Raw genomic sequence first — 18,885 nt, 5'->3', positions numbered from 1 at the left:
TGGATAAAGAAGATATAGTGTATATATATACTATGGAATATTACTCGTTCATAAAAAAGAATAAAATCTTGCCATTTGAGACAACATGGATGGACCTAAAGGGTATTATGCTAAGTGAAAAAAGTCAGACAGAGAAAGACAAATATTATATTTGCAGGTATAAAAGATTCACTTATATGTGGAATCTAAAAAACAAAATGAACAAACAGAACAGAAATAGATACAGAAAACAAATAGGTGGTTGCTAGAGGGGAGGAGGGGAGGGAAGGAAAGAAATAGGTGAGGGGTCTTAAGAGGTAGAAATTTCCAGTTGCAAAATAAATGAGTCACAGGTATGAAAGGTACAGTGTGGGGATACAGTCAATACCTATGCAATACCTTTGTATGGTGGCATACTGCAACTAGACTTAATCAAAACGTTTAGGTGACCATTTTGAAATGTACAGAAATACCAAATCACTACGTTGTATGACAGGAACTAACATAGTGTTGTAGGTCAATTATACTTTAAAAACGAAAAGCAAACTCAGAAGAGGAGATCAGGCTGTGGGGCGCACTGGGGTGGGGAAGGGGGAGGGGGAATTAAATGAAGGCAGTTAGAAGGTACAAACTTCCAGTTATAAGATGTAATGTACAACACGATAAATATAATTTAAGATTGCTGGTATATATATGTTACATATGGAAGAGAGTAAATCCTGAGATCTCATCATAAGGAAAAAAAAATTCTCCATTTCTTTAATGTTGTATCTATACAAGATGGTGGACGTTCACTACACTTCTTGTGGTCATTTCATGATGCATGGAAGCCAAGTCATTATGCTGTACACCTGAAACTTATAGAGTGTTGTGTGTCAGTTATATCTTAATAAAACTGGAAGGAAAAAGAGTTAGGGATGATAAAAAAAAAGCAAAAAGTTAGGGGTGATGGCTCTGTCAGTGGCTGGTGGACAGCCACCTGTGGGGGGATTTCTCTGTGGCTTCCGGCACCTTCCACATGGTTGCGTTCAGTGGCATTCCTCAGTCCAGTTCCACCTGCCTCTTGGAGATCCCCCCGACCACGCATCTTCACTTCTGGTGGGGTGCGTGGTTCTTTACCTCCCCTCACCACTATCTTTGTGAGAAGCTGGGATAAGCCCCATCAGGATGACTAGACACTACTGATACCAGAAGTTTCATAAAAAAACTGTGGCATCCTTTACAAATCACCACTTGCAAGTCACATGTGATGTCAGAGGTTAAACCCATCCCTCCTGAGTCTGCGGGGCAGGACACAGTGAACCTCGGTGGCCCTTCAAAAGTCGAGTGCTATCAAGCCTTCTAGAAGAGCAAAGGTATCGTACCAACCGAGTCAGCGTTAGATAACCCTCGTCGGGAACGAGTCTCAGTCTTGGTCATTACCTGTGCACACCATCTGCAGTTTTGCCTTTCTATAGAATCTCGCGCAGGAGAACCAAGAGTTAAAGAAGGACAGGACATCTGGAGTCAGGACTGCATAGGAACAAGTTCAAGCATGGCTTGAAGGAACACGTGAGTGGAGGGGAGTGGGGGTTGAGGGCAAGACGGAGCGTGAGAGGATAGAGAGGATGGAATTGGACTGAACAAGTTAAAAAAAAAAACATCTCTTCACTTTTTCCCTCTGCATCCACCTTTTAACTTTCACGATGACACACACCTGCAGGGTCACCATTTCTCGCCCCCAGTCTCTCCCCTTGCTATTGACCAACTTGTCTCTCTGTACCACAGATTTCCCCTCTATACCCAAACAATCTTGGTTCAACTAAAATGAACACTTAGCTAGACTTCTTAGCTACTCATTTCTATTGCCATTCATGTTTCATTTCTCCTCTCTAGCAACAAACTATTAGGTGACTCCGTGATCTTGCCTCAGCCTAACTGACGGGCAGTCTACCTGGACCATCGGATGAAGTGGGAGAGACACAAGTCCCAGATTCCCACACCGTTTCAGGAGGGGGCCGAGGGCTTTCTTTCAGAGCCCCACCCAAGCTTCAAGCGACTACAAAATGAAGATGTGGGATAAGACTGTGCGTGAAAAGTAAAGCACAGATGACTAGTTAGTTCACCGTCACAGTGAGTTCAGCATCACCTACTGCATCAGCGTTCACACGTACCATGGCAATGCTCCCACGATAACAACTAAAGGTTTAGAGAACGCAATCTTACTATCTGACGCAACAGCAATGTGGAGAACACTAAGTACTGGCGTTGAGCTATCCTAGAAGGTAACTGGGTACTTTTTGTTCCCTGTGAATTTTTCTGCATGTTCTGGATGGATGTACCCTGCAAGTAATTCCTCTGGTGAACCAGCCAGGGAGTCTCACCCCGCAGAAGAAGGCTCATCCACATTGGTTAAAACCCCTGTACGTTCTGATCGGATGCTCCCACCCTACGGCAGCCCATTACCTCCTGCAGCCTGATCTCCTCCGGCTGGAGGATGTCCAGCACCCCACTGCTCCGAATCTCCGGGAGATCCTGCCAGAGGTTGAATCTCGAGTGCGGGTTACTGAGCAGGCATATCTGGGGCACAGCCTTCCTCTCCGGTGGGCTTGCAGGCTCCTCCTCTTCCCCTTCATCCTCCTCCGGGGTCTCCACACTGGCCGGGGACCCATCAGCATTGTCTTGGATTTCTGCGTCCTGTTGCCTCCTGGTTTCAATTTCCTGGAGAGTTGATTTATCTCGGTATTCCTGATACAGGAGCCCTGAAATCAAATGGAATTGTATTGACATGAAAAAGATTTCAGAGGAAGATCTTTTGGAATCACTAAGTCAAAGCTTTGGACTCCTATCAAGGGCTGATGCTCTGCCTGTGAAACTACAAAGAAAGCCAGAACCGCACAGGTCTCAGAAAAGGCTCTATCACTGAACAAACTGTCACTGTCTTCATTTCTTGGGAAGGATCAGCGTACATGAGTTTGTTTTTTTTTTTTTTCCAACAAAGAATAAAGAAATCCCTGAACAGATTCAAAATCTAGTCACAAAAATATATGCTTTTCACACACGTACTTAGCAAACAACAAGAATCCCGAATTTGACGTGTTAATAACCAATGTGTGCAGAGTCGGTGGAAATGTCCCAGTTATGTTTCAGTATCCCAACAGGATGCTTCTCAAAGCCTAAATGCTTCAATATTAAAACTCAAGTATATTCATTGGTGAAATGGAATAGCTGTAAATTCTCATTTTGAAGGAAAAAGCCAATATTTCATCAACCTTATGATTCAAAAGGGAAGCATTCCTTTTTTGCTTTCACACTTTCAGACTTACTTCCCTGACCTGAAATAAATGCAGTCTAAGTCTCCAAGGAGATTTGGGGGTACAGAGGAATCAGCAAAAACGTAGCATCTCCACAGGGAAAAATTCATTTTGGATGTCCTGGCTGCAGGGCAGAGGGTTGGTCTCTCCACACAGGAGCAGCAGAAAAGCTTCAGTGGCAAGGGGGCTCCCAGCCCAGGGAGAGGGGAAGCAGGGCTGGGTGGGGAGAGGAAGGGGGGGTCCTGCTGGCGATGAGGCTGGGAGGAGAGGAGGGTCACCCCAAGGGTTCTGTCTATCCTGTGGGCAAAAGGGAAGCCCCTCAGGCAAACAGCTCTGGTCTTCATCTTAGGAGGCCCGTGGATGGGAAGAAAGAGGCCATGCCAGTTCTCTAAGGGAGTGATGATGGAGGCCTGAACTGCAGTGGTGGTGGAGGGCTGGGGCCATGTGCATGATTCAGGGACAGTTATAAGGTAGAAGACAGGTCCTGGCGATTGGCTGGTGCTGGGTCATGAACGATATCTGGGTGACCAGTTGGCAAGGGGGTCCGGTGGCCCTGTTCAAGGAGATGAGGAATATGGGAGGAGGCTCCGACTGGGGAATGGGGTGGTGGTGAGATCCAGGTGCACCTGAAGGGAATGCAGGTGGAGAGAACCAGTGGGCAGCTGGACGGGTCTGGAGCCTGGGAAAGCTGTTGGGCCCCTTGATATACCTATCTATAAAACAAAGATGACTTTCCCAGGTAAGTTCTAACAGGGATAAGTGTACCACTTGTAAAGCACTTTCTCATGCAATGCGGTACAAACATCAGCTATTATTCCTTCTTTAATTGTTAAATATATCTAAACAGTACAAAAAAGGAAGGAAAAAAGCAGACGATCTTCAAAATTCTGAAAAATGGCTGGATAAATTATATTCACAAATAACAGGAACTCAGTAAATCACCCTGTGGATTAAATTAATTGGCTTCCTTCGTTCCATAATGCTAGATTATAAAGGCTTTAGGCTAAGTGTAATATTTACTTCAAAAAAAAAAAAGATCCTGTGATTTTACGTTACAATCCAGCAGATGACAACATGGAGTTAACCTGACAAAGGAATGAAAAAGAAAATCTAAATCTATGCTAAACGCAACCCAGATTGAAGATCTATAAAGACAGAGGTTTAAAGTCACTACATAAACCGGTTCAGTCATGAGCATAAGATATGATTACTATTGCCAACATCGAACCAATTAATCTCCTGTGATTCCGATACTGTTTTCACGGAGGTTTAAAGAAACCAGGATTCCACGAGTTGACTTGGATTCACTTTTCAAAGCTTAGCACAGTGTCTCCCACAGAGTAGGTACTCACATATTCGTTGAGTTGAACACCTTTAAAAATGCAGTTTCCAAGCTTCTCAAAAATATCTAACCAATTTGGCATCTTTTTGAAAGTTCAAAAATATGGCTTATGCATGCTACACGGCACATCATGTGTACCATGGGTCAGCATGATGGGTAAATCATGGGTAAATGCTATCTCCAACATCTCACATGATGATGTGATACATATGCTGAAATGAGACAAAAACATCAGCATTGTGGGTAGTTGGGTTGAAAGTAATATTTCTGAAATCACATTGTGGCAGACACTGTGGCTGCCTCTCCTCTAGCCCCTCACAGCCCTTCTTCCCAGCTGGCAGGGAGGGCTTTGTCTGGGTGCTGACCTAGTCTGTGCTCAGGGAAGTGGATGAATGCTGACTGATCAAAGCCTACCATGATGGTTCCCTTCCCCTTGCCACTGCTGGGTTTAGACATGAGCATGTGACATGACCTGGCCAAGGAGACTAAGGGGACATCTTACATCTTTACGAAGGGCTTCTCAAAAAGATGTCCCTCCCCAGGAGACACCTGAAGACAAACTGCTCTTTCTTTTTTTTTTTTTTGGTTTTTATACATGGTTGCTTGAGGATGTGATGCATGGAGCTCTGGCAGCCATCTTGTGATATGAAGCCCAAATGCTGAGAATGGTAGAGGGAAAGGAACTAGGTGGTTGCTTGACTTAATGAACCAAATGCAGAATTTCCTACCTCATTCCTGGAGTCAACTGAGATAGAATACTTTCATTCTTTAAGGTCATTTTTTTTGGGGGGGCGGTGCTGGATATTCTATTACACTCAGCCAAAGACTCCCAATACAAGTAATCTTAGCATTTTCTTAAAACTTCATACTTCTTTCTGAAGTCTTCAGAATATGAATTTAAACACGCATTTTCCTGGAGTTACTATGATTACAAAGAGTTATCTGACACACTGTGTAACCATTTTCATGACCTGTTTATTTGTTTATTTTTTTTTTGGTGGTACGCGGGCCTCTCACTGCTGTGGCCTCTCCCATTGCAGAGCACGGGCTCCGGGCATGCAGGCTCAGCGGCCATGGCTCACAGGCCCAGCCGCTCTGCGGAATGTGAGATCTTCCCGGACCGGGGCACGAACCCGCGTCCCCTCCATCGGCAGGCGGACTCTCAACCACTGCGCCACCAGGAAAGCCCACCTGTTTATTTTTATTAACCTTACCTGAGGAGCTATGTTATCTGATTAAATTTTTGTAGTAGAGATATACTGTTGATATATCATGTTTTTCTATTTTCTCTTTTGTACATTCAGTAAGCAAAATTGATTTTACCTGTAAAAGCTGGCACCTGGTATTATACTCATGCAGAATTAGAAGGCTCAGTTCCCATCTCTCCTAATTAAAATGATCTATATCAGGTTGGCTGAGCTACCCTGCAGAAGGAGGATAAGCTCCTGGAGTCCTTCAAAATCTCACCTTCTGAAGGGAATAATTTTTTTCTTTGAATCCTTCAGATAGAACTTCTAAAGGGCAGAGAATTCATTTATTTTTAGTGAGCACCTTCTATGCACCAAGCAGTTGTTAGGTGCCAGAGACAACCACAGCACACACACACACGTGTGCACACACACACACACACAATCACAGGGTCTCAGGGTCTATGATCTTCAGGGCCACCACCAACTACAATGACAGCTGTATACCACATCATGCATAGTCCTGGCATCATTTTGTTCTTGCCTGGGTGGGAGCCACTGCAAAATTCAACACAGTGGTCTACAAGATGCCCATATAGCCCTCCCACTTTCCTTCCCCCTTAATGCCACTGTGTCTTTAGGAACGCGTTGTCCTTTCCTGATACCTGGCAAAGAATTCACTTCATTCGGTGAGCTAAAAGCAGCTGGCCTCCTGTAGCAACCTGCTTGGCATAAGCCTCGAGTCTATGATGAAGGATGTGAGAAGAAGGCAGCCTCGGTCCTGTGCTGTCATTCAGCACATCTGTTGAGCACCGACCATGGATCCAGCCCAGGGGCCAGAAACACATAGTCACCATTACACCAGGAGATAGTGGGAGAAAAGCCTCAGAATGTCAGTCTCTACTGTTTACCAAATGGGGAAACCGAGGGCCAGGATGAGCAGGTACCAGAGCTCAGGGCTCCCGACTCCCAGCTTTGAGCTTATGCCACGGGCTCTCCAGGAAGGAGGTCTCCACACGCCCGCACTGCAGAAGGGAGCCTCTCTCTCCGTGAGAGGAGGCACGGATCTCCCCACTCCCACCTCGATTTCCTTCCTGGTCCTGACATTGATCTCAGCCAGAGGATCCCTTTCTAGAGGGTGGAATTCGAGGCTTCCAGCACATGCCAAGGCCGAGGTGGCCCTCCTCGCCATAAAGGGCAATGTGGTAGAGGTGGAAGAAAGGGATTTTCGGGTGTGTTTGTCCTCAGATCAGCCCCTCTCCATTTCCGCCAGCAAACAAAGGGAAAAGCCGCCACCACCATCACCACCCAGCCCACACGCAGGGGGCCCACTAGGAACAATACCCCTGGAGTCAGCACTGCTTAACAGAATGCAGTGTGCGCTCCACCCTCAGCTTTGCAAGGGCTCAGCTCCTCCCAGGGTTCAGTCCAGAATAAACCCCAGCCAGGGGAAAGGGAACCTGCCCAAAAAGTCTCCTAAGCATGGGTCTCCTGGGGCAATGGAAGCTCCACTTCCACTGGAGACACTTCATGTCCGTCTGAGTGTTTGGGATGGAGAACAATAATGATGAATTTAGGAAAGAAAATTTTCAAGCCAAAATTTTAATTTAACGAATAAACTTCTGCTCTGACAACCCTGAAGAACAGAAAGATTTCTATGCCGTACCATTCCCGAAGAACCCATGTCACCCACTTGTGGCCACCTCTGGTGATGAAGATGAGAGCTAGTTTGATGTCATCAGCAATCTTTGACTCTTAAATGCGAGCGCTCGGGTTTTGGGGATGCCTTCTCAATCCACTTTCTGCTTTCACAGAGCTTCAACTGCAGCTGTGCAGGAGCTGGACACGCGGGCTATGCCCTGCACTTCTGGCCATGCTCTGGACAGGCAGGTGGAGCCAGTCTTCCCTTCCTAACCCAGGGGCCTCTGGGGCTCCCAGCTTCTCTCTACTTACCTTTCCTTCCCCTGTGCCAAGTCTGCCACTGCCACCCCTTTCTGAATTGCCCCAGTCAGCCTGACTCTCTCCACAAGTCCCCTCTGCAGGGTCCCCTCCCTTTACAGGTCTTCCCCAGGCCCCCGGGTGGGGATGGCGGGGGGACGCATGGAGCGTCCCCTCCTGCATGGCCCATAAGCACCTAACCCCTGGACTTTCTGGCAGAAGACACAAGAGGACAGAGAGCCCTCCCCAGGAAAGAGCTGGGCAAGCACACCTCTCCAAGAGAGCAGGAAAGAAATGCATTTGCTAAAGCCCAGTTATACAGCCACTATTAAAACGCGGCAGTTTTGCCTCTGGAACCATTTAGAACCAAATATGTCAGTAACCTTCCTTGTCAGAAACATCTGTCCAGGGGAAATGCAAGGGCATCCCACAAGCAGGGGAGCCCTCAGAGTCCGCCAGGAACCAACGTTTCCCCCAGTGACGCCCCGTCGCCGCTGGGGACACCCACCTATTTGTTCGATGAGGTTCCTCCAGGAGTCGGAGGGAATGGGGTGGATCATCTGCAGGGCCTCGGTGAGCGTGGTGGGGCTGTCGAGGGCCGGGCACTCCTCGGGTGTGGCCTCATTTCCCAGGGTGGAGGACGACTCGCTGTCAGAGAGAGAGAGGAGAGGCAGGAGCCGGTTATTTTTAAGCAACGACACACCTCGGCCAGCTCGCGAGAGGCGTCCGCACAGGCGGCCCTGGCCAGATGGACCCTGACCAGGATGTCCAGGCCGAGCGGCCGCCGCCGCTCCCTGCCACGCAGGCCCCACAGGCCCTTTTTGTCACCGCATCAGGGCGCGACCGGGTAATTCATTCCCACACCAGCCCACCCAAACCTTCATGTTTTCGGAGCTCGCGGGCAGGCGTCGGAAACTTGGCGCGTCCTGCCCGCTTCGCGGCGCCGCCCCGCCGCCCGGACGGGTCCAGCGGCCAGGGGCCCTGCGCTCGCTGCGCACCCCGCGCCGCTCGCTGTCACACGGCCCCTGGCCCCCTTTGGGTAGCGATCCTCCAGTCCCAGGGCCACGCGGCGCGGAGAGGGGCCACCGAACGGGACGCGTGCGCCCAGGGCGCCCGAGAGAGGGCGCGAGAGGCGGTCCGGGGCAGGGACAGGGGTGTCGGCGGTCCGGCTGGGGAGCATCCCCCGACCTCAGGCGGCGTGCGGGCACGATGGGGGCCGCGGGAGGAGTGAGGGGCTGCGGGGCCCGCAGGGCGGGGGGCGCGGGACAGGCAGTTCGGGTAGGCGTCCCCGACCAGGGACGCAAGCTGGGGCCACAGGCGCGCAGTGGTGGCGCGCAGGGGTCGGGACGGCCGCTCGTCCTCACCTGCCAGGGAGGTGTCCCGCCGCTGAGTCGCGCGCGTCGCTCTCCGAGGTGGAGCTGTCGTGGTCCACGGCGCAGGCGGCGCTGAAGGCTGCGGCCAGCAGCTCCATGGGGGCCGGCAGCCAGCCAGGCTCTGGGGCCGGGTCGGGGACCGTGCTGGGGGCCCGGAGCCGGGCGGGGGGCGACGAGCGGGCTCCGGAGCAGGGTCGCAGCGCGCTTAGCTGGAGCCGGAGCTGCCGCTGCCGCCGCCGCTGCCAAGAGCTCCAGCAGGCGCCCCGGCGCGCGCCTGGAGGCTCCCGGGGTTGCCACGGCAACGGGGGAGGCGGGTGGGGCGCGCGCGGCGGGGGCGAGGCCCGGCGGCAGCCGGGCGGGGGAGCCTGGCCTTGGGCGCGACCCAGGGCCCGCGGACGCCGACTGCTGCCCGGGACCGCCGACCAGGTCCGCGCCTCCCTCCTCTGCCGCGGCTCTGCCCCGGCAGGGGAGACGAGGAGGGCAGGATGGGTGGGGGCCGGCGAGCTGCGCCTTCGTCTTCCCGCCCCCTCCTCGCCGTCTGGCCACATCCCGCCAGCTCACGGGGCGAACTTGGAAGGTAGGGGCGAGGTGACCCTCTGCCCGGCGCGCCCTCGAACTTCCGTCTTGCCCACCCCGCGCATCCTATGAGGTCCTTCACAGGGACCCGCCCGGAGACCCCCGCCTCTGTCGCTCCGGGCCCAGCCTCGAGGGACCCTCGAGGATATCCGCTCCTGACCTGACTATGGAGAGGGGGCCAGCGCGGAAGCCTCTCCCGGACGAGTCTGGCTGACCTCGGCTACCCCGAGGCCCTAGCAGCACGGGGTGGGTATAGGGGAGGGAGTGGAGGAGAAACAAAGTGCCCCCAAGCCTCCACCCGGTTTCCCTGCCCGGTCACAATGACGTTCGGAATCTGCACCTTTGTGTTAGCTAGTTCAACTCGCTTCCGGATACAGAGAGCAAGCAAAAATGGGAAACTGGAGTCGAGGGGAGTGTGAGTGGTCCCGTGTGACTTGGAAATCTAGACGGACAACTCCAAAATCCGACTCCAAGTCCAGTAAGAGAACTGGAGCCCTGCCCGGTGGCCTTCTCTGAGGGCAGCCCCTCCGCTCCCTGCTCCCCTGGGCGGTGCCGGGTGCCGGGTGCCGGGACGGCGGCCTGTCTCTGCGGGCCAGAGCCAGTTCCCGCTCTTCGGAGGGTACCTGGCGGGGTGGGTTGTGCAGACCAAAGTCGAAAATCTTCTCGGCACCTTCCCCTGCACAGCCTACCCACGGGGCATTTGTTTAAATTAACAAATTCCTCGTTTTTCGATGCAAATACTCCTGCTGCGAGGGGTTCACTTACTAGTTAGTAGGTTGGCTTTAATGCGTTCCTTAGCCAGTCGTCTAGAGCGCGGCAATTGTAAAGGGAGAGTTGGAGTGGAAAAGGAGAGAAAGCAGCTTAGAAAGGGGCCTTTTTGCCAAGAGGGGAACTCCCTTTCCCAGACTTCAGCTGGCGACGCCGGCGGTCCTACGCATTCCATCGGTGCTCAGGTTGACGCAAACCAGTTCCTAAAGCTGCCTCTTAGCCCTCGTTCCCCTCGAGCGGCCAGAACGGACAGGTCTGATCTCCTCTTGCCCTTAAGGCCTCATAATATTTGCGTGACAACCGTCAGGTCTTCTGTCTTTCCAACCCAAGCCACTCCTTTCTTGACTCATTCTGCGTATCTCCGGACAGCCCTCTCTTGAGCCCTACATTTTCATCTGTTCACTGGCAGTCTTCACCTGGATGTCTGCTAAACACTCACATCCCCACCACCACCAGCAGCCAACCAGGAGGCCAGGCAGAACGTGAGGGACAGCCGCTCCTGTACCTCCTGTCACCCCACATGTCAATGCCTCACTGAGCCCCCGGGATCCCCAAAAGCTTTCAAAGCTGTCCCCTCCTTGGTATTTAGACCTCTCCTTCCCTCTGTCCATCCTTCCCTCTGTCCATCCTTCTCTCTGTCTCCTTTTTAACCTATGGGTCGGCTTTTGTCCCTCCCCTGCTTAAAACCTCTGTTGGAGTCCCATCCCCTGTGGGCGAAGGCCACCTTCTGCCTCTGTAATGGGCTCTTTACCAGGTGTCCCACTCCTTGCCATCTTCCTTGGCTAGAACTGCCCACCTTACCCCCCAGATCCTCACCGTTACTGGTTGAGACTCCTGGAGCATCCCCACCAGGCCCTTAACCCTGTATAACCAGCGGCATTGCCTGGCACTGTAATTCCCTGTGAAGAGGGCCATCCTTACACTAAGACATGGGCTCCTCTAGGGTGGGCACCCTGGTGTCCCACTCATCTTTCATCGGGGTCCAAGGAGGTGCACTGGCTGGGCAGTCACTAGGACCTGCTGCTCTGCATGGTTTCACCGCCCTTGAAATTCGACGTAACACTAAGTGGAAGCTGTCACTTTCACACTTGGTTGCACTGAGGAGAAAAGACTCATTTTTTTTTAAAAATCAGAAGATATTCAAGTGAATTACATGTATTAAGATGAGTATAATAAAACCTTCCAATTGAAAAATAAGCTAAAAATACCCTTCTAATTATAAAATCAGTTTAGAAAGTCACTGCGTTCTGAAGGCATATAACCTTAAGCTAAATTCCCCATGTTCTATTTTCAATCCTACTTAGTGCTTACTGGGCAGGCTATGATTAAAATCTCCATTTAACTGACATTTTGCCCTAAATCATTCACAAAATAAAGTAGAGGGAAATATTTCAAATATTTATACTTGATTAGTCCATCGTTGGTGCTCTGTAAGCATTTGTTAAGGAATTAATGAGATGTTTTAAAAAACATTTAGTTATTTTATATATTTTATCTAAAAAAATATTTAGTTATTTTATATATTTTATCTGAAGATTTTCAAATATTTATACTTGATTAGTCCATCGTGCTCTGTAAGCATTTGTTAAGGAATTAATGATATGTTTTAAAAAATATTTAGTTATTTTATATATTTTATCTAAAAAAATTTAGTTATTTTATATATTTTATCTAAAGATTCTTTATTTCTTCCTTTGGGTTATAAAAGGTAAATATTGGAAACAAAGTGGATTCTTATTTATGTAGCAATCTCAGCCTTCAGGTGTTCTCATTTATGTTTATAAAATGTTACTTTATTCTGAGGGAGAATTGCTAGAAGCAGAAGGAAGCTTAGAAATGATCTGGTCCAACTCTTCTTTTACAGAAAAAGAAGCAGAACCAGAGGGTTAAAATGACAAGCCCAAGATAACAAAACTGGCTAATGGCAGATTTTGGAAGCATGTGCTACTAAGTCAAGACTACCTTGTGTGGATTAAGGAACTGCAAGTTTCTGTTTTCTTATTCTAAATATTTTTAGGGTCATATGGTATGCCACCAGATTATTACAGGTTAAAACACATCTGTATTCTTAAATCTAGTAGGAAAATGACTTTGTAGTGAGACGGTAATCCTCAAATATACATTTTAAAACTTCTAGAAACAGGTGCTTGATAACTTTTAATTAACTATAGCTTTTAAATCCATAAACACAGTTTATTTTTGTCACTCTTAAGAGACTTTTTCAGTTGCTTTGAAAATCAACACATTTAAACCAGAGGGGCAGCACCAACAGTCAGTCCCCAGAAGGCTACAGGCTTGAGGCTAAATGGACCCCCCAGATCCAGGTGAAAGTTAGGAAAAGGACAAGATGTAGCCTCTCTCACTGCAGCTCCAAGAGAAACCATACTCAGTGGATAAAAAGACTTCCCCACGAGGAGACTCTCCGAATTTAGATTCTTCTGTTGTGTGGTTAGAAGTATTTTACTGGTGAGGTGGAGGGGGAGGTCTTTCCTTACTTATTCTCAGAAGGATAATTTGTAAATGTGGGATTGTAACACGTTACAGAAATAAGTTTAAAACACAATCAATTTATCCCTGTTGAGTAAAGAATTAATCTTACCCAAAGAGAGGTCTGACCTTCTCCTTGGGCTGCCGGGAGGTGACCTCTAAGCCATTGGAATGTCTGATAAGAGTGTCTTTGCTTACCTGGGGGCTGGGGCCACATCAGATAAGGTGGAGGCTTTGGGCCACGTGACAATGGCTCAGCCTCCAGAGGGGCTGAAGACTGAGGTCAGCCATCTGGGTGGCCAACCAGTTCTAGCTGATGGAGCCCCAATAAAAACTCTGAGCACCCAGGCTCAGATGAGCTTCCTGGTTGGCAATATTGTCATACGTTGTTACCCGGGAATGTTAGCTCTGTCCACAATTTCATAGGGACAAGACAACTGGAAGTTCCGAGTGGAGCCTTTCTGGATTCTGTCCTGTGCATCTCTACCCTTGTCTGATTTAAAACTGTAGCCTTTCACTGTAATAAGCCATAACCATCAGCAACAGCTCTGAGTCCTTCTCATGAATCTTTGAACTGAGGGTGGTCTTGTGGGTTGTACCCTAACTTTGCAAGCCTTGAATCTGGTTTAGAGTACAGTGACCACGTTCCTCTTACAGCCTTCCTTTCCTTGGTCTCTTTTTCTCTCTGTCAGTCTGCCCCGTACGCCGCTGCCAGGTTAGTTTCCCTCAAGCACATCTGTTTCCGCACATCTGTTGTTTTCAGTGACTCCCCAGTACCTTGCTGGTACTTCATTGCTAATGGAGTTAATGTGCAGCCTGGACTCGGGCTGCCCGGTTGGGAGCTGGGTCACCCCTGAGAGCTCCCATGGCCCTGCCTTTGCTCTGTTAGCTCTGCCCTGTTATCACCCACTTGCATGGTTTCTCTTCCCAGTGACCTGAGATTTGGGAGTGGGGCAGCTCTGAAGATGTCATTTATTTCTGCTTCCCCAGCATCCAGCCCAGCCAGGAGGCATCGGGAAATAGTCAGTGAATAAGTAAATACGGGGAAGTTGGTAGGTGTTATGTGGACATGTCCTTGGTTTCATTCTTTCTTCTACAGTTACTGAGTCTAGCACTAGCCCTCCCTTGGTGTGACATCTTGGCCTTCTTGGGTTAGAAGGTAATTCTTTCATTGCCCTCTTTGGGAACTAGCAGGTTTCTGGGGTTGGTGCCTCAAGCGTGGGGGAGGTACCTGACCTGCTGTGGTGAGTCAAAAAGCCCATTAAAACTGGATTCGTTGTTTTGGTGAAGTGAGAAGCGTTTTGTTTTTGTTTTGTTCTTTTTAGACGTGGTTGCTATGGTGGACAGTTGTTATAGTTTTGGTTAAATAGGGAAAAGCCCAGAGGGATGAAGAGATGCGTACAAATCTTTGTCTGATTTAAGAAGATATGCGAGTGTTGGACAGGTTTCAGTGATCATGGGAAGTAGGCATCGCGGTCCGAGGGCTTAGCTGCCCAAGCTTCGATAGTGCTCCGCTGAATACATTTTCAGAATCAAAAATAGGCAGCCAAGCTTTGCTCCACTTCCAGGTGTGAGAGGCAGCCTGGATGATGTTGTTTGGCTAGTGAAATGTCGGAATTTCCCAAGCAATTTGATGGTTCATGTGTCCTTAGTACTGCCCTTAAAAGGTTGAGACAAATGGTGGCCATATCATCAATTATGAGATGCAGACAGTTGTATGGCCTGGATAGAAATGTATTTCTCAAAACAGGCTCCCCAAAATAACTCATGGATAAAACACTATCATGTTGTGTGTTTGTCTGAAACTGCGGAAAATGAGAGCGGGCCTGGGATGTGGGTTTCTCTGGAACATTCCTAACCAAGGAGCTGGGGGCACATACAGTCTGAGGATGTTGGCTATGGGTGATGTCATATACTTTTGACCAATAGGAGCATTTCTGAAATAAGGGGGACCTAAGAGAAAATACTGCTATTTCCAAAATATGTTGAGGAAGAAATTTGGAGAAAATGAGATTAGGAGTTGCCTTGGTACATTCCTAATCTAATAATTTACATTTTAAGTTGTGACCATTAGGGTTTATACACTCTTAGTTGGAACTCAAACTGTAAAGGCATTGATAGCCCTCTTGCTTCCACTCAAACATTCATTCATTTTAAATCACCTTACAAACTATATAGCTAGATCTAATTTAGTGCTATATTAATTAGAGCATTTTGTAAACTACAGTATACTATACAAATAGAAAGTGATATTATTATTATTTAGGAAGCCTACATTTAACGCTAAAATACATTCGCTATTGTAATGGAGAATGCATTGCCTTAACTATTAACCAAATGTAGCAAAACTATTTAAGATATGAAACAAGAAAGAAAAATATGTCCATTCATAAATAAAATATACTTGAAGGAAAAGCATGCAGTTAACAAAATTAATAACTAGACGTTGTTCACACATTGTTCTTTGAAAATTGCAAACAATTGGATTTTAGAGAAATATTTTCCTTAACAAGAAGTACGTAGCATGACAACTTTTCATTTCCTACCGAAGCAAACCACCTCGCCCTTAACATCCAGTAGAAAGAATGTTTTTTGTTGAGTCACCAGGACTAAATGTTCAAGGATTTAGAGTCTCATAAAAAGACCCATATGTCTTTGGTAGAGACTGGTCACTTTATGACAAGAGCTGTTAGGAGCACAAAGGAGGTGTCCCACCAGACAAAGTGCCTGGTTCCAGGTCCTTGACTGCCTGTCATCATGTTGATGAAAATGCCTTTCTTCCCAGGAATTCAAAGCTTTTGACTACTGTTGGGTATTTTGGAAGGCTCTAAAATAAGGGAACTGGTGACCACAGCGTACAACAAACAAACGAGTGTTATAATAAAGAGAAAGCATGATATTTCAAAAGCACAGCAGATACACAGCCATCAAAGAGTTTAAAAAATGATCAGCCAGTGTTAGCCAAGGCTTGGAAGCTGTCGTTTGCCTCTGGAGGTGGGAGTGTGAATTGGTGCCACCTTTCTAGAGGGCACTCTGACACCCTTATCATAAATCTGCACATGTTCATACTCTTTGGCAAAGAGATTCTAATTCTAGGAATGTATCCTAATGAACTGTAAGAATCCATGTGAAAAATTAGCTACAAAAATATTTATTACAGTGTTATTTATAACAGTGAAATATTCGGAGTAGCCTAAAAGTCCAATAACAGGAAATCGACTGTTTAAATTATGACATGTCTCTAAAATGGAATATCACTAAAATGATTTAGAAAATCTTTAATAATCTGGAAAGATGCCCATAATATATTGACTAGAAAAGCAGATTCCCAAACTGGATGGTAGCACGATCTTATTTTGTTTGTAAATAGAGTTATATATATGGACTTCCAAGCATACAGATGTATTTGAAAAGGACTGGAAGAATGATCACCAAAAACATTTCACAGTACTTGTGGTTGATTGGTCAGATTCTGAGGGAATTTTCATCTCTTTACTCATATGTGTTTAACAAAAAAATTTTTTTTTTGCAATAAATGTGTCACTTATGTAATAAGGGGAAAAAAGTTACTTAAAAAAAAATCAATCCCTTAATGCGCATACATCTAGAACATGAGTTTAAAGTGTTCACATAACCATAGGGAATCCTGATGAATTTGAACAAGGGGGCTTATCTATTTTGTGTTCTCTGGATTTACTTGGGGGAAAACACCTCAATTCATTACATAAACCTAACTTTTAAAAAGCTCTTCAGTTTCCAAAGAAGCACAAATTCAAATTTTGCAGTAGATTACTTCCTGACAATCTCTAAAATTAAAGCACTTACCTGATATTCTAATCTGCCTGGTTGTAAAAATAGTCCCTTTTCCAGAAATTCCCCTTTTCCTTCCATAAACCCACGTGAACAACTCCTAACCAGAATGCTCTTTCCTTTTCCGTTGAAGTCCTTGTCCCATGGAAGGAGTCATCAAAGAAATGACTGCCTCCCATCAAAGGCAGGTCTCCTAACACCACAAGCCTTTACCTGCCCTCCTGCATGGCTATATCTCACCTGGGCTGGCTCAAATGCCACCTCCTCCATGAAGCCCACCCTGCATCCTATCTCATGGCAGGCTGTATTCGCTCACTTAGGGTCTCCTGTAGCACTTCACCAAGGTTGTGTTTAAGGCGTGATCATATTCTTGGAGAATGAATTCTCTGTCCTCCTGGACTGTTCATGGAGAGAGGACTCAGCCTGATTGATGTCCACCCCCTCACTGTGCCTGCAGAGACCTTGTACATCCTGGAAGACATAGTCACCAAATGGAGGTGGAGTGGAGGAGGCTTGAAAGCACAGTCGTTCTTTTGGTCTCATCCCAGCGCTCGGTAAATTACAGTCATAGAAACATTTACAAACCCTTTCCTTTCACCCACTAAATACAAACTTCCTCTCCTTGCTACTGCCTTAACAGGTGAGTGCACTGTTAGTTGAAGTACCATCCCTTCCCCGGGGGAAATGTCAGTTTACCAGCAAAGAAGTGAAATTTCACTTTTGCTTCTTTACCTATTTACTGTTCACCCCTCCCCTGAGCTGACCGGTTGATGCTTCTTTTCCTAATTTTAAACCCATGTCTCATTTTTTCCACGCAGTGAAGGCTGCATGCTAAATTATTGCTATTTCTAAAGTGTTGCTCAGCCCTTGGAGTAGCTTTTATTTGTCACAGTGTCAGTGGGATCTCGAGGCTTGTTTCTCTGTTAGGCTCAGGGTAAAGAGAAGGTCCTTATTAGTCTCCCTTTTCTTCCTAACCATGAGGGTCTTTTCTAAGGGGTCTCAGAGGAGGGTCTTAAGCTCGCCAGAAATACATTCTTCCCTTTGAAATTAGCATTTGTTCTTTAAAAAGAAAGAGGCTCTAACCTGTCATCAGTTGAGTGTTTTCTGTAAGAAGTGAAGGATTTTTACCAGGAGACAGGAAAGCCTCCTAGACACAGTGAGTCAGGGAAACAATAGAACTGAACTGGAAAATTCCTTCCTGTTGGGAGCATCTGAGAATACATGGTGTCCCTTCCATAACCTAAGGCCTTTGTTTCAGCACTTCACATGTTGTGAATCTCCACCAGCTGCGTGCGGGTCTTAAAGATGGAGTGCTCTAAATTTTCTGTGATGACCAAATTGAAAATCTTCAGGACAAACAGGCACTTATGCATTGCTGATGAGAGAGCAGAACTGTCCAACCTCATATGGAAGGGAATTTGACCCTAACTCACAGAACCACATGTGTGCAATGGACTGTTTGTGTCCCCCGCAAATTCGTATGCTGAAATCCTAACCCCCCAAGGTGCCGGAAGTGGGGCTTTTGGAAGATGATTAGGTCAGGAGGGTGGAGTCCTCATCAATGAGATTAGTGCCCTTATAAAAGAGACCCCAGAGAGATCCCTCGTCTTGGTCTTGGCTTTCCCAGCCTCCAGAACTGTGAGAAATAAGTGTTTGCTGTTCACAAGCCACCCAGTCTATGCTATTTTGTTAGAGTGGCCCCGTCGGACTGAAACAACACGCGTTTCCCCTTTGACCCAGCATTTCCATTTCTCAGAATTACCCAGAAGACACGCCCTGAAATACAAAATAAGATGTGCAGAAGGTCATTCTTCATGACATTATGTTTTAGAGCAAAATATTGGAAACAACCTACATAGCCATCCAAAGAAGATTAGTTGACCACACCATGGTATAGTCACCCCGACGAAGTCCTACGTAGCAGAATCGAGAATGAGGAAGGCGTTTCTGAACCGGTAGGGAGTGATTTCCAGTGCTACGTGAAAGAAGCAAGGTGTGGAAGAGCACATGCAGTCTGTGAACTAAAGAAGAGGAAGTCATACAATTACACACCCCACCCCACCCCATCCCAAACGAGATACACGGGAAGGAAAGAAGAGAAACCAGTAAAGATGGTTATTTCCAGAGCTGGG

General features: G+C 47.4%; 1 protein-coding gene across 1 annotated transcript in view; it reads right to left on the bottom strand.

The window, feature by feature from the left end:
* NGEF (neuronal guanine nucleotide exchange factor) overlaps window positions 1-10,686 on the bottom strand; it is a 41,172-nt gene extending 30,486 nt beyond the window's left edge. The window contains exons 1-3 of the mRNA XM_033859533.2: window positions 9,104-10,686; window positions 8,248-8,387; window positions 2,425-2,720 (exon numbers count right to left, since the gene is read on the bottom strand). Of these exons, the coding sequence (XP_033715424.1) occupies window positions 2,425-2,720; window positions 8,248-8,387; window positions 9,104-9,660 (993 nt within the window). The 5' untranslated portion in view covers window positions 9,661-10,686. The remainder of the gene's footprint in view (window positions 1-2,424; window positions 2,721-8,247; window positions 8,388-9,103) is intronic.
* Between the last annotated feature and the right edge of the window lie 8,199 nt (window positions 10,687-18,885).

This window comes from Tursiops truncatus, chromosome 7, assembly GCF_011762595.2.
Source record: "Tursiops truncatus isolate mTurTru1 chromosome 7, mTurTru1.mat.Y, whole genome shotgun sequence".
In the NCBI taxonomy this organism is placed as follows: domain Eukaryota; kingdom Metazoa; phylum Chordata; class Mammalia; order Artiodactyla; family Delphinidae; genus Tursiops; species Tursiops truncatus.
Note: the sequence above shows the minus strand (reverse complement) of the source record. Positions and strands in the feature narration are given on the sequence as shown.